Below are 16,051 nucleotides of genomic sequence, written 5' to 3'. Positions count from 1 at the left end.
CTTACAACTTTGAAAACACCAACTTTCACTTTGAAACACAACTTACAACAATAACCAATGATATAACATAATACAACTCAAACATACTTCATAAGGCACTCAAAAGTTCTTTTAAAACAACTTAAGACCACAAGAAAAAAGTGAACTAAACCTGAACCATTCGCACAGTGCACACATTCACAGAGCGAGACCAGAAGCTTCTCGCACAACGACCCAACTCGTTGTGCGAATCCTCAAACAGAGACCCACCCATCAAAACCATTCGTGCAGCGGTTAAACTCGCTATGCGAATAACCTCCGAATTGTATCAGACCCCAACCCCTCGCATAACGTCCCACCTCGCTATGCAAGAGCCCCAGATAGTGGCTCAAACTCCCTAAACACTCGCAAACGCACCTATTTGTTGTTTTTAATAAAATTAACAATAGTCCCAGACCCCAACCAGTCGCATAGCTTCCCGATTCGCCATGCAGATCATCAAACAGAGAGCAACCCTCTCAACCCATTCACACAACGCGTCGACTCACTGTGCGAATGTCCTGGCAGAGAGCATCTCGCCAAGGTGACTCACTATGCGAATCCATTTGCAGAGCGAGTCTACATAATTTGCAGAACGAAATACTGCATAATTATGCAACTCAACCAGCCATTACCAATTCTAACCATTTTTCCCAACTTCTAACACCCCTATATTGTTTTATATACTTAATTAGACTTGACTAGGTGATTATAAATCTTCTTAACCTCAATCTAAGTTGATTATGAACCAAATCCTACTTTAAAACATCAAATCTATCAACTTAGGGACCCAAAATCAAATGTACCACTTTGAACCTGTTTTTGACCACTTTGATGACTCTAACCAATCACAATTGACTTCCACAAGTTGTCCATACAGTCTAATTGAGTCCATAACCCCTAACTCTCAAATTCACTACTCCACTTCCTCCAAAAAGACTAAAAACAAACATAATTCACTAGACTTTCTATCTAATTAACAATACAATAGAATTCTTACATCAAATACCTCCAATATGTTCAATCGCAATAGTTAAATTCAGCTAAATCAGTTCATAATTATGACACTGCAGTTTCACAAATTAAACCTTTCAATACATATAATTCACTTCACTCTAAAAACCCAATTTTGTGCTTCAACAATAGAATAACACCACATTCAGCATATACACATGTTGTACAATAAGTTAAAACAGTAACTAGCTCCCCTTACCTCAGGGATAAACAACCTAGCTCACAGAGTTACTCTGACAAAGCCTTGCACCGTAAGGAATTTCTAGAAACACCTATAGATCACCAATTGGTGATGGAAAACAACCCTAGAACTTAAATTGAGCTAGAATTTGAAAGAAAATAACTCTGGATCCATGTAAGCAGAACCAATTTGTAAGATTAAGAACCCTAGACGCGCAAGAAAGGAATAATCACTTACTCGCTCAATTCACCCAATTGATCGGTCATATGTGTAGCCCTTGACGCCGTGATCATCAAACCGACAACCCAGAAGTGAGAGATGGTAGAGAGAAGTCAGAAGAACGGAAGGAAACAATGTTTTAGAGAGATAAAAAGTATTTAGATAATGAACCGAACTTTAAAAAATTCTATTTATATTATCAGATTATTTTTAAAGTAAAAAACTCGTCTCATTATTTTAATACACTTATCTACTCTAATACTCTATTTTCTAGGTTCTTACCGTTAGTTTTTATATGTATTAAATAAATTATCGATTATAATTATAAAATATTTATGAACAATTTAATTATTTAAATAAAATAAAACTGCGTTAATACTTGTAAAAGCTAAAATTCGTTTACAGTTAATTATAATTTTTTTATAAAATTTAATTGTTTAATTCTAGGTTTTTATTAAATAAATGTTTATTACTTCACCATTTTATTTATCCGATAAACTCATCTCACTTTTGTCACCGCTGTCCTTGCTTTGTTGCTGTAGACAACTTAACCCAATAGTCTAAATAAACCAATATTATATTTTCTTTACTGCACATAAAACAAAATTTTAAGTTTAAGAAAAAAAACCGATGTAATTATTTTATTTGTCAATACAGTTTTATGATTGATGCTAATACGAGGAAAAGTTGTAATCCTTTTTTTCAAGATCATCAAATTGTAAATACCAGATAACAGCCTGGTAATTTTCTTTTTCTTTTTTTAAAAACTTTATGCATCTGTAAAAATTTAATTGTCTAATTAAAATATATTTTCTAAATTGATAGATCTGTAAAATTTCTGTAACAATTATAAGACATGTGTGCATTAAAAAAATTAAAAACAATAAAAAAAAAGTTTCGTTAGAAGAGGAATATAATGTTTTCAAATGAATAGTTTTATCATAAAAAATAGTATTTGTGTATATTATTATTATTATTTTAAATACAATATAAAATAACTCATTAATATTTTTCGGGTGATTTATTATATAATTTATATAAATATGATGGTAACATATCAAAGTCTATTTATTTTTATTTTATCTTTAAAATATTATTAATTTGTATATATATCAAAATTTCTATTATATGTTATAGATATAGATTTTATATTAACATTTTAAATTATTACCAAAAAATAAAACGTGTAAACAGTTTGTAGAGATATTTGATATATATTAAGTTAATTAATGTTTATTTCATAACCAAAATTATAATGTCGTTTTTATTTAATTATTTTAAAAATTGGGCTAATAATTTTATTGTGGACTATTTGAACCCAATTGCAGGCAAAACCCCTTCTCTTGCTCTGGCGTGCGTTAGGGTTTCTTCCTCTTCCAAACTCTATCGCAGAGTCTTCCATCTTTCGATTCAAAACATGGCTACAAGTATGATTGCGCTCCCAACAATCTGTTCTACGTTAGGGTTTTTCTTTCACTTTTATTCGCTCATTTAATGCCATTGAGTGATGTCTCGTTTTACGCATGCAGCTACGACTAGATCTTTTCTCCAAGTCGCGGCGACGGAGGAGGCTGCGCCGCCTCTTAGAGTCGTCCAGATTGAAGGACTGGTATGGATTCTATGCTTTACAAACTTCAATGGCTCCACTGTTGTTCACTTTTTCCTTTGTATATACGGGGTTAATTTGGAAGGGTCTTTCGTTCAGCTTCAATTTGTTTCTTGTTTGTGTCTAACCTGTACTTGTTTTCTTCAATAATATGGATTTTGATATGACAACATTTATTATGTTGATGGGCATCTGGTAGTAGGATTCATGTTATATGCTTTTGTGGCAGGTCCTTGTACTGTAAGTGAATATTCATTAATTCTGTGCTCTGTGAAGAAATACTGACGCTAATCTGGTGCCATTGTGTCTTGGTTGAACAGGTTATTCTTAAGATAATTAAGCATTGTAAGGACCACTCGCCTTCTTTAGTCACTGGGCAACTTCTTGGGTTGGATGTTGGCAGTGTTCTTGAAGTTACCAACTGTTTCCCCTTTCCAGTATGATGTTTCCTTACTTTTTCCTTTTCGTTTCTCCATTTTTGAATCCTTCAGCATTGCCCTCCTAAATTCATCGCTGTTTCGGTTGCTAAAAATCGCAGATGAGGGAGGAGGATGAGGAAATTGAAGCTGATGGTGCTAATTACCAGCTGGAAATGATGAGATGCCTGAGGGAGGTTAATGTTGACAACAATACTGTTGGATGGTATGTATGATGAAGATGACACTTTTCGTATGTGATACCTGCGCTTTTAGTGGTTTGTTTAATGTGATGAAATTTTGGTTCAAGACGTTCTTTCTTTGTAATAATTTCTCCTACTTATGGGATAATTCTCCGTATCCAGGTACCAATCTACATTGCTCGGCTCCTTTCAGACTGTGGAACTTATTGAAACCTTTATGAATTACCAGGTAGCGAATGCTTGTCAATTTATTTATTTTTTCATAATTTTGCTTCAGCTGGGATTTCATGAAAATGACGTTATGCACAAATGCTCCCGTAGTTTGATATTTACAATAACACGCCTCTCATGACTATTCTACTTGGGTCAAATGAAGCCATTATTAGGAGGTTATTACTATATCATAATAACCTGTGAAACTATAAATTGATAATGCCCAACTGGCCAACACAGGATACGAGGTGCATCACCTAGGATTTGAACTTCTGAGTGGTTAACTATTATGAATTTATGATCATGTGGCACGATGCCATTCTTAACCAATTGTGTCAGATATGAAAGTTACCCTTTACGATTCATTGGGAATATTATGCATGCCTAACTGTATTATTATTACAAACATGCTTATCATACTGCTTCAAATTAGAATTAGTCTTTTCTGAAATCAGGGAAGTTGAGTGGAGTATGTAGAATGACAAACATACCCAATGTTTGTATATAACTAGATGACGTGAATGCCATGCATTTTCCAATGTTCAGGTTTCCTGTTACTTCAATTTATTGTAAAAATGGCTGCTAGTGAATTCTGATATTTAAAATAGAAAATTGTTTTTGATGCAGTCTGTTGTGCACTTTTTCTTTTCTTTTGGCTGAAGACAATATTTTCAACAGTATCAAGTCCGATGAGTGACCTTTTGTTTCAAACTTACCAATGTTTTTCAGGAGAATATTAGACGTTGTGTTTGCATAATATATGATCCATCAAGGTCTGATCAAGGTGTTCTGGCTCTGAAGGCCTTGAAGCTTTCTGACTCATTCATGGAACTCTATCGCAGCAATAATTTTACTGGGGAGAAGTATGAATTTTCTTCTGTGTCTTGTTGTCTAAAAGTTGAACCATTTGATTTCTCATTTTTCTGTCTTGTGAAATAGATTGAGGGAGAAGAATTTATCATGGGTGGATATATTTGAGGAAATACCGGTAAGTTTTTTCAGGAATTTGCCTTTCCTTTTTGGGTGGTTGGACCAATTGAATGTTAATAATCTTCTTCATATCTGTTAATGCAACAGTTAGGAATGAGCTAGAAATGCTACTGGCATTAAGATGAATACTATTGTTGCATATTTTATTGTATGGAAGTGTATTAATTTTGGTTTTGAATTATTTTTTGGTAGTTTTTTTTATTAATGTTGACCATCAATTTTTTTTAATATATCAGATCAAAGTTTCAAATTCTGCCCTTATCAGTGCTTTCATGACTGAGCTGGAACCTGATACTCCTGTCACCCAGGTGAACAATGATTTTTATTAGGGATTCTTTTGGTCATTTTAAATTTATTTTATGTTTACATCTGCTTTTGTGCCATTGCAGTGTGATTATGACCGTCTGCAATTGTCAACCAGTTCATTAATGGAGAGGAATACGGAGTTTTTGATAGAATGCATGGATGACTTGTCACTAGAACAACAAAAGGTTATTTTAGCTCTTTTTGTGCGTGGGTGTTTCGTTCTTTCACAATGTAACTAACTGAACTTTCTTCTATCTTAGTTCCAATTCTACTATAGGAGTTTGTCTCGTCAACAAGCTCAGCAGCAAGCATGGCTCCAAAAGAGAAGGTACGCTTAAGATTGCCCTTGAACTAGAATCTTCAAAAGTAATAACTTCATTATATTTTCTTTGTAAGACTAAGATTCATAGATCAGCAGTTAGTTTTTTATGTTCTTTGAAGATGGTCAGCGTTTGAATGGAGGATTTTTGTTCACTAATGATTTTGTTTTTGTTCAGATTCCATGTCTTTGAATATGGGTTTTCTAATTGTTTTAGATTCTGTTTATTCTCATGATTTATTGAATACTTTGTGAAATCTACATACATAGCCATTTAGTATCAGATTTCCATTTTAGGAAGTTACAATGTGCTTCATAGTGGGTGGCCAATCGGCATAATCCACCAATGATTTAAATATCGTTGTTAACAAATAAGAATATACCCACCTTTTTGGTTTTTTTATGAAAAAACCCTCTACCCACAAAATGGAAACTAAGGAATTAGTACCTTAGTTTTACACAATAACTTGTGATTACACCTATGATTAAACTGATTTAACAATGATTTTTGCAAATAAAAAGCTAGCACATGAATATGGGTTGTAAGCTTTACAGAATTTTTCAAATTAGACGTTTTAAATTTTGTACCAGGATATATTTTTGTTCGTTACTATAATTAAACTGTAATTTACATGAAAAACAAGCATTTTTGTATTTCTAAAATTGACTCGAGTTGAACAATGACAGCTGAAAAGATCCTATACTCGAAGCACTGGTTTTTACGTTTGATACATAAATACCTTGATATTTTTTTAACCATTTTCTGCTTTCTAGTCAAGAACTTTGTTAGACTATTATACCTTTCCAGAATTTCAGAAGTAAAGACCAGTCCGCAGAACCATTTAATTGGATTGGATGAATACTATACATTATGTTTTTCTCAGTGCATGTCATTAGACAACTTATAATCTCCATTGTTATCATAGTTGTGTGAATCTCAATTTTATCCACTGTTAATTTAGCACCGGAGGTAATAAGCACAATAGTTTATTGGGAAGAATTGTGACCTGTGATTCCTTTGAATTGCTACTGAATCAGCAGAATAGCAGTTTTCCTGTGTCATGCACTTTTTCTCTATTTCTTAGTTTTTGGTAAGTTTTAAATGAACTGTGGTTGAAAGGATAAACTTTTACACCTAATCATACAGATTCAAAATATAAGGACAAGAAACTCAATTATTATATTTTTGAAATGGTCCCCTCCCTCTACATCTCTCTCATTGCATGTGCTATGGGTATGATATGATGATCAATGTATTATATGTTAGGAAATAGTGATTTTCTGTTTTTTCTTTTGGAGGGGCTGGACCATTGCCATCGTAATACTTTGCTTTATGCTTTATCGTTTTTTATTTTCTCATATCCCATATCCAATCAATGATAAATGTATGTTTGGTAATTGTAGCACAATTTTTAACTTTTATTTTCAACCGAACATTATGGAAATCCAGCAGTGTTTGAATATTCACAGGCCTGATTAACAATTTTATCATTGGCTGTCTTTTTATATTTTAAGCACACCCATGAAAATTAATGGTAGCAATAGATAGCTTATCCCTTGTTTTCAAATATTGTTTATGCATATTATATATTTTTGTTTTTATAATAATAGGGCGGAGAACATGGCTCGTAAAGCTGCTGGAGAAGAGCCCTTGCCGGAAGAAGATCCTTCAAATCCCGTTTTCAAGCCCCTCCCCGAGCCATCACGGTTGGAGAGCTTCCTCATAACAAATCAAATTTCCAACTACTGTAATCAAATCAATGGGTACGTGATGATGACCGTGCTCCTCTTTTTTCATGTTTGAGGAGCAAATATACGAAGTTACCGATTTGAAGTTTCTGACTTTATTTTATTTCTTGTCATTGTCTTCTCTAGCCGATTGAGTTTAATCTTCCATACATTCTGTTGCATGTTCTGCAGGGTGTCAGGGCAGAGCTTTAACAGGCTGTATTTGATGAAGGCTTTGCATGAAGATTGAGAAGGCAATTTTTGTCTGCCATTCTTGTGGTTTAGTCCAATTTCTTTTCCATATAGTACCAAGACTTTTCTGGTGAATTTGGTAGTATATTAGAGGATTATGATTTTAAGGCGACGCAATTTTTGTTTATTTTTTAACCCATCCATTATATATGCCTGTATAATCTGTTCTTTGGAGATACATGCTGAGCCACGTGTTATTTGAGTTATGCCACAAAATTGAGCATCCAGTTGTATTTACCAGCTAATTCATTATTTTTGTGGAAAATATAACACCTTTAAGGAAAATAAGGAGGCTCCTTGAGTTGAAGTTAACAATGCTCGCACTTTCTTGTATTTAATGGCAGAAAATTACTTTTTTGAAAATCCAAGTGGGGTTACCTTGATTTGAATGGGGTAGTAATAGAAACATTTTACATTTTGTGGAAGTCTTCACGATTGGTTGGAAATTACTGATTTTATTGGGTATAGCTAAATCCTAACCATTCATAAAAACAAACACAAAAAAGAAAGTATAGCTAGCATTCTTCTTCTGCGTATGTTGCCGGATTAAAGTTACGTCTATAACAATGCGTAAGTTTTGGTTCCTCAATTCCATTTTCTTACCTGGTAAACTTTACTTTCCGAGAACTCACGCTGTCCTCTCCGATGAATAACGTGGCTAAATTGATGTTGTTTGTAACAGGATTAAAAGTTGGGTAAATGAAATCCGTAAAGCTTGTCATAAAAAGAGAAATCAAGAGTTGAGAATAACGGATTTATATAGCAATATTTCCATTTATACGAGGAAAATCTGCTTGTACTTAAAAGAACAATCAACATAAACCAAATGGCTACTAAGGAAAATGAAAAGGATACACAACATAAAGAGAAAAAAAAAATCTTAGTAGTTAACAGATATTTTTCTATATGACAAGCTAGTTCATCAGAGAAGCATATCGCATCAAAACACTTCCATCCTTTGAGGAACTGGTGTTTTAATGACCTGCAGTATTTGCACCACTTCAGCCATAGTTGGCCTGCTAGAAGGAATCTGAGAGGTGCATACCATTGCTAGCTTTAGAACAGGCAATACCTCATCTTCTGGGTACTCATTCATACTTTGATCCACACACTCCAACACATTACCTTGCTCAAGCAGCACCCTCACATGGTCATTCAGTATAAGCACATTGTCTTCACCATACTCCACTGGCCTCCTACCTGTCACCAGCTCAAGGATCATCACCCCAAAACCATACACATCACATTTCTCATTCACCCTTAGGCTCTGGCACGCCAATTCTGGTGCCACATATCCTAATGCACTCTGAAACCTATTGCTCATCACATGCCTGTCTAGCTTTGTCAGAAGCCGAGCTAACCCGAAATCTGAGATCTTGGGGTTGCAATTTTCATCTAGCAGAATGTTACTTGGCTTTATGTTGTAGTGGATGATTGGTGGACGGAAAGAATGGTGCAAATGAGCAATCCCTTTTGCTGTTCCAAGCAAAATTTTGAACCTCATAGGCCAAGAAAGAGGAGGACTAGAAGGAAGCCTCTCATGTAGCTTGGCTTGCAAGCTACCATTTGGTGCAAACTCAGTTACTAAAAGCTGTAATTGAGGAGTCCAATAATATCCTTTCAATGCTATTAGATTTGGGTGCCTTGCTTTCCCCAGGATTCTTACCTCCCTGTCAAAGTCTTCTGGATATTGGATTATGTTTGTGGATATAAGCTTCTTGATTGCGACCATTCTACCTTGTGATCCCAATGGAACCTTGTAGAGGGTTCCAAAGACTCCTTCTCCAATCTCTGATGCCTTGTTGAGCAAGGACTCAGGATTGCTGATCCAATCAGGTGAGGACTGGGAATCAAACAGGATTAGCTTTCCTGTGGCTGGACTCCCTGATCTTGAAGAGCTTGAGCACATGCTTTCCAAAGCATTATCCACAAATGATAGCCTTCTCCTCACAGAAACATTAAGCAGGCTAACAGCAATCACTCCTAATACAATCACAAAAGATGCAGATATCGCTACAATGGCAGATACGCTAAGAAACCTGTGCCGGTGGACCGATCCTGACTCAGATGATTCGTTTCTTTGCCTTTGAGGGCTTATTTGGTTGTTATATGCATTTGGGTCAAGCACCAGTGGCTTGGGGACATTCATCTTGCACGGACCCTGCAACAAGGGTGAGCATAGACCCAGGTTTCCTTCCAAGGAACTTTTGTCCAAGTTCTGAAATGTTCTACCTGTAGGAAGCCTGCCTGTGAGCCTGTTGTATGATATGTTCACAGCAAGTAGATTCTGAAGCATTCCAAGCTCCATTGGTATCTCTCCACTTAGTTCATTGAATTCCAGTTTCAGGATTTTTAGCTTGTTTATCTTTGACATGGACTTCGGAATTGAACCAGTCAAGTTATTGTGAGACAAACTCCTGCATAAAAGTAGAACAAATTAGTATCTTCCAAAAAAGACGTGCACCAAAACTAAAACTTGGGCTTCAGAAATAGGATGCTTACAGCAAGTAAAGAGAGCTGCAATTCCCAATCTCTTCTGGAATATTCCCTTGCAATGAATTTCCATCTAGTTGGAGGACAGCTAAATTGCCTGAGTCGCATATATCTGCTGGAACTGAACCACGCAAGCCACTGTTTCGAATATCCAAAACTGCTAGATTCTGAAGGAGGCCAAATTCTGGAGGCATCTGTGATTGAAGATCATTCCAAGACAGATTCAAATAGCTTAGTTTTGAAAGAAGACCAGTTTCTGCAGGGATATTCCCGTGGAGATGGTTATCTGAAAGATCCAAGCTGGTTAGAGTTTCCAAGAGCCTGCTAGATCCTGCTGGAATTGAGCCACTCAATTCATTGCGGGACAAGTCTATTTCCTCCAATCCTAGGCCAAACAAACCCTCTGGAATGCTGCCATTGAAACCATTGCCTCTGAGATGGATCACAGATAACTTCGTGCAGGAACTTAGTGATGATGGAATAGTTCCAACAAGCTTGTTACTTGAAACTCCCAGATGAGACAGTGACCCCAGTTCCCCTATTGACTGTGGGATGCTTCCAGTGAATTCATTGTTTGAAAGCTCTAGGTACTCCAGACTGGTAAGGTTACCAATCCATTGAGGGAATTCGCTGGTGAAAAAATTATTTGATGCTTTGAAATAGCTCAAAGAACTAAGCCTCCCAAGTGAATCAGGTAGTTCTCCACTGAACTGATTATCACTAAAATCCAACCTACTCAGATGCAGGCAGAATCCAATATCAGTGGATAAAGGACCTGAAAACTGGTTACCTTGTAATAGGATCTCCTTCAAGTTATGTATGGATGAAATTCCATTAGGTAAAGACCCAGATAAGGCATTGTTGGATAGATCCAAAGTTCTAAGCCTGGTCAGTGACCAAATCCCATTAAAGTCCACATTACCAGAGAAACGATTATTGGAAAGATTAAGGCTATTCAACGAGGAGCACCTAGACAGTGAACCAGGAACCGACCCATCGAACATGTTCCTAGCTAGAGAAATGTGATGAAGGGAAGAACAAGTATCAAAAAAATTCTCAGGGATTGATCCCGTGAATGAATTCTCAGAAAGATCAAGAAACTTTATTGAATTCATATTCACAAAAGAAGTAGGGACTGAACCAGAAAGAGAATTGTGACTAAGGTTGAGTCTCTCAAGAGTATTTGAAAGAGTAAGAGATGGACTGATACTCCCACTCAAGTTGTTATGAGAAAGGGACAGTACCGTAAGATGCTGCAACTTCTCAAGCCCTCTTCCAATCTTCCCAGATAATCCCAAGCCATCCAATGAGACCTCAGAAACTCTTCCGCTCTGAGGATTGCACTGCACGAACTGCCATGAACATGGACTGGCATCGTCTTCATTCCATGAAGCAAGATAAGAAGAAGGGTCTTGAAGGTCTGATTTGAACACAATCAAGCCAAGAACATCATCATTCAACTGGACAGGCACGTCATTGTTTCCTAAGCATGTCAGAAAACAGGAAACTGAAATCAGAAAACTCAAAACTCTAGATCGAAACTGAGAAATACTCATTCTTGTCCTTCTTCCTCTCGATGGGGCTGGTGGAGTTATCTTTCTATCTTTAGCAGTCAGCTATGATTATGGCTTATTTCTCTTTGGGATAGCATAGTATGTGAAAACTGTAATGACTGGTAGATGTTACACTACATTTGCGAAAACGATTTTACATGTGAGCTCACGAGAAGGAGAGAAGAATATTTTACAAAAATGGCTATTGAAGAAAGCAGAAAATGGGTGAATATGGTATTGTTAGTGTAGTCCGTGATCAAACAGTTTTGGTCCAACAAACGTGGCTAAGCTACTGACAAATTGCCACCCCATTACACCTTACAAGGCCTTTGTCCAAACAAGCCTTTGTCGTGTCCTACAACTTCTACCTCCTTGTGCCTTTCCTTTCTCTCGTTTTCGAATATTCAGTGAGTTAAATATGCAATTTTTTAGTGTAAATTCAAGAATAATTTTGTGAGCATGTATATATATGTTAACTGTTTCCTTGTGAGGTTTTGTAGTTTTACTATCATTCAAATGGGAACAGTTTTTTATTCGTGAGAATGGTGTTGTTGAATGATATGATGCATTGATCTTGATGCCTCTATAAGGAGGAACCACTTTTTAGTTTAAACTACTGATACTATGACACTTCCTTCTCTTGTCTCTGCAGAATGCTGTGTGGTTTGTTTTTCTCTGCTGATTTTAAATTTGAGAAAAGAAAAATAGTCACTCTTCAATCTAGAAAAAAGAATCTCGAATCTGCTACAATAAACTCTGATTTATTAGAGAGAGATTGTAGTTCAAATCAAAATAATATTCTATTTGGTATACATGCAATAAAAAAATAATATATATAGCAGCAACTAGATAACTAGAAAATGTTAATATAGCTTAAGCAAAAGTGTATAAAAAATAAGAAAGTGAATGATAAAATTATACAGAAGAAAATTAAATAATTGAAGTATGTCATGAGAATTTTTTGGTTGCAAATATTGTTTATCCTGAGTCATAGTCAGTCTATTATTATAAGAATGCGTTGCTGTAGATGATGAGATATCTTATAGCTATCTTATAGCTATAGCAGAAGGTGACAAAAACCATGTTGCTATCTTGTGAAATGAAAATCAGATTCAAATTTTCAGTGTATCACCTTTCTAAGTGAGGCAACACATGAAAGCTACCACTTTTACATCCATGGTAGCAGAATATGGAGATTTTTATGTGAATATCTTTACTTCAGGTACAATTTTCTTCTGCCAGATATGTAATTCAGGAAATATATATAAAAATCTGATATGTAAAACTTTGTGATTTGTGATAAATTTTAGTTAATATTGTTAATATTCTCTTATTTGTTACTATAATTGTTGTTTTAAGCTTATTATAAGATATAAAGTTTGAAAAGCAAGAGGAATAAATGTTCTTAACAATAATGTTACCATATAATCTCTTTAAATTTTTAATAACATGTTCAACTTACCTTTCCTGCAATGTTTCCAAAGTCTCTATTCTGACAACAAATAATGAATTGGAATGTAATTGATTCAAATAATGTCAAAGTAATTATATTTACTTTCATTTTTTTATATTATTAATGTTACTTGCTGGTTAGTAGTATGTTTCTTTGATGTAGTACATTTCTGATTTTTAAAACTTGGAACATAGTTAGAAATATATAATTAATGTGAAAATTTACATATAAATTTTTTTAAATGTTATGATCCACACCCACACAATTAAAACATAAGGAAAGTTATTGTAAATATCTTTCAAGGAGACATAAAAATACTAATGAATGAGATATATATATTTTTTAAATGAACATTTTTGTAATGTAGAAAATTCTTAAACTTTATAGAATTTTTACTTATTTTATATCATATTTATTCAAGTTGTTAGTAAGATCAACTAAATTCTGATACTACTGATATTTTTTACTAGAAAAGACACAAATTTTTATCATCAATTAAATATAAACAAACTATTCTTATAAATTTTATTCGTATTACTTATTTTTATCTAATACAAGATTTTTCACTTATCTTGAAGCAGTGAAGTTGTCGTTATTAATAACTTAAAATCTTCACAATAATATATATTATTTAATTTGACTACTCACAACAATATATACTCAAAATCTTCACAATAATTCATAAATTTTTTTATTATATATTATTCAATTTGTTTATTCCTACAGTAAAACTTATTATCTTATAGAAAAAAAAATGCATTGTGCTTCCGCAGTTCTTATTCAAAAATCCGTAAAATAAATGAATTTTAGCAAATAATAATATATTAACAGAAATCTTTTAATAATATTTTAATATATAACACTTATTATTTTTTATTAAATTTCGAATATGTTAATATAATAACAAATAAATAATATATTATATGAAAATATTGTAAATCGTTGTAAGATTTTCCATTTTGTTTTTCATTGTAAATGAATGTGTAGCAGAATCCATGAATGTACAGTAAAGTGTACCATGAAAAGACAGTGTGAGGATGAAGCAAAGTCGTTTATTAATTGTACTTTCTCACTGTAACTTTTTCATCACGTTAGTTCAGTTTAAGCTATCCTAAGAATCTTCTGCTTCCAATCACATCACATATTTTAAAGAAATGATATTTTCTACACACAAATTTTTTACATACTTTTTATTTATTTTTCTCAAAAATATATTTTCTTTCCTTTTATAACTATTTTATCATTACTATATTATATGTTAAATAAATATAAAAGTATGTTATTTTATCATTATTTCATATTTTACCATATTTTAAGACATTTATATATACAATCCTAAATGTTTTCATCCTGTTAATTTATAGATTAATAGGTTAAGTATAAAATAAAAATATATACATGCTTTTTACACTACCAATATGTATTATTTATCCTATTTTTTATATTTGACTGAAATTATATTTTATCTTTTTGTCAAATCAATACTTATTTAATAATAAATACAAGTTTATAGTTAAATGACGGAATAAAAAACTTTCACAATATTAGTAGATATATTGTCTATACAACTTTATTTTCATTCCGTCATCAGAGTTTTAGCAACATAGTATCTAATATGTTTCTTTTTTTTTTCTAATAAGATTTTTGGGTTTGTCCCACTAATTGAAAACTTAATTTTTTTTAAATGATTAATAATTTAAAAACAAAAAGTGTACTCTTGTTTGTTTTAACTTATTAAAAGATAAAGGAAAATTTCATTCTTTGAACGAATATGATGGATTTCTTTTGATGACAATATCTATATGATTAATTTCTATATTATTTGAATACTTTCTAAAAATATATAATCACCCATAAGAGTAATAGTAATGGTTGAATTTAATTTAATCAAAATATTACTTAAAAAAAGCTTTTCCCACACATTTTACAATACATTTTTAAATATTTGTAAATTGTACCTATTCATTAAATTTGTAATAAAATCCAAAGGTTGGAGTCTCAAGACACTTTTGTAAAACCCTGTAGGTCACCGTATTTAAATGTCATTAAGTTTGGCATTAGCATGATCATCAAATGCTAAATAGTATAATTATACAACATTAGAGCCAAGTTGGATGATAACTCACATATTCTCTTGTTTAGTCAGTTTATGTAATGGTTGAATAACTTATCATTAGATTAAAAAATTATAATTCAATTATGATTTTACTTATCTAATCTTTGTCATTAAAAAATAATCTCAATCAAATTAAAAAAATATTTCCGTTTTAATTTACTACTTTTCCTACTCAACTACTATTGATAATTACATTTATAACTATTTAGGATAAACATATATATGTAACAAAATATAACAAGATTTCATTACTTAGGGTATATTGTTTTTTTTCAAAATTATTTTTAATTATAACTATTTCTTTTATGTGAAATACATCCAACACAGTTATTTTTTTATTTTTTTCAATAAATACAAGAAAAAATATATATTTGTTTTGTTGGTGTGGTGTGGGTCCAACGAACATGGGTTGCGCGTGAATGTGGTCAGAAATCAGAACATAAGATCCAAAATTCATTCACGGGATTCTTCTGTCACACTTTCTCTTTCTCTGTCTCTTTGTCCCCATTTTTCCAATTGCCTCTATCAAATTCCAATTTCAACCAACCATCCCTTCAAAACCCTAATTTAATTTCCGTCTTCTAAATCATCTCCGTTCCCAAAGATTCAATCTTTATCATAAAATCTCTTCGTTATAACAGTTAAAACAAGTCAAACAGAAGAGACATTTTTTTCCCTTTTGCCTAAAAATTTTCCTTTGAAAATGTGCTGATTCAATACTTCTATATTAAATAAACAAAATCTCAAACTCTTTTGGTAGGGTTTTTATTATTTTAATAAAAATTAAAATCTCAATCACATGCTACATTGAAAAATCTAACTATATCAGTTAAAATATTTACAGTAGAATAACTTAAAATGTTGTGTGTTAGAAGAACAACTGATATCAGAAATATGATAAAATTTTTCTTTTGTGACAAGACACTTACATTTTTTAAAAATATACTTTAAAAATATATTTTTTATTTGAT

General features: G+C 32.9%; 2 protein-coding genes across 2 annotated transcripts; one reads left to right on the top strand and one right to left on the bottom strand.

Annotated features, from left to right (window-relative positions):
* The first annotated feature begins 2,710 nt into the window (after positions 1 to 2,710).
* On the top strand, positions 2,711 to 7,688 carry TIF3H1 (translation initiation factor 3 subunit H1). The gene is made up of 12 exons (XM_047303406.2): positions 2,711 to 2,859; positions 2,962 to 3,041; positions 3,359 to 3,475; positions 3,577 to 3,680; positions 3,820 to 3,886; positions 4,600 to 4,733; positions 4,810 to 4,858; positions 5,097 to 5,168; positions 5,250 to 5,351; positions 5,427 to 5,494; positions 7,097 to 7,249; positions 7,406 to 7,688. Exons 1-12 carry the CDS (start codon positions 2,850 to 2,852, stop codon positions 7,461 to 7,463), a joined length of 1,014 nt encoding a protein of 337 aa, XP_047159362.1. The 5' UTR covers positions 2,711 to 2,849; the 3' UTR covers positions 7,464 to 7,688.
* A 517-nt stretch (positions 7,689 to 8,205) lies between these two features.
* LOC124829831 (Leucine-rich receptor-like protein kinase family protein) lies at positions 8,206 to 11,801 on the bottom strand. Its single transcript, XM_047303403.2, has 2 exons — positions 9,968 to 11,801; positions 8,206 to 9,882 (listed from the first exon to the last, which is right to left on the bottom strand). The coding sequence occupies exons 1-2, from the start codon at positions 11,512 to 11,514 to the stop codon at positions 8,406 to 8,408; spliced, it is 3,024 nt and encodes a 1,007-aa protein (XP_047159359.1). The 5' UTR covers positions 11,515 to 11,801; the 3' UTR covers positions 8,206 to 8,405.
* Positions 11,802 to 16,051: the final 4,250 nt, after the last annotated feature.

Source organism: Vigna umbellata, chromosome 4, assembly GCF_029865625.1.
Source record: "Vigna umbellata cultivar VRB3 chromosome 4, Vumbellata_1.0, whole genome shotgun sequence".
Taxonomy (NCBI): Eukaryota; Viridiplantae; Streptophyta; class Magnoliopsida; order Fabales; family Fabaceae; genus Vigna; species Vigna umbellata.
The sequence above is the reverse complement of the archived record's forward strand: the minus strand, read 5'-3'. Positions and strand labels throughout refer to the sequence as shown.

Bases quoted from the DNA above. Each gene is read 5' to 3' on its own strand.
- LOC124829831 (XM_047303403.2), bottom strand. From the start codon at position 11,514: ATGAGTATTTCTCAGTTTCGATCTAGAGTTTTGAGTTTTCTGATTTCA. The intron at 9,883-9,967 runs GTAAGCATCCTA...ACTTTTATGCAG, and splicing joins TGCAGCTCTCTTTACTTGCT to GAGTTTGTCTCACAATAACT.
- TIF3H1 (XM_047303406.2), top strand. The intron at 3,476-3,576 runs GTATGATGTTTC...TAAAAATCGCAG, and splicing joins CCAACTGTTTCCCCTTTCCA to ATGAGGGAGGAGGATGAGGA. The intron at 5,169-5,249 runs GTGAACAATGAT...GTGCCATTGCAG, and splicing joins CTGATACTCCTGTCACCCAG to TGTGATTATGACCGTCTGCA.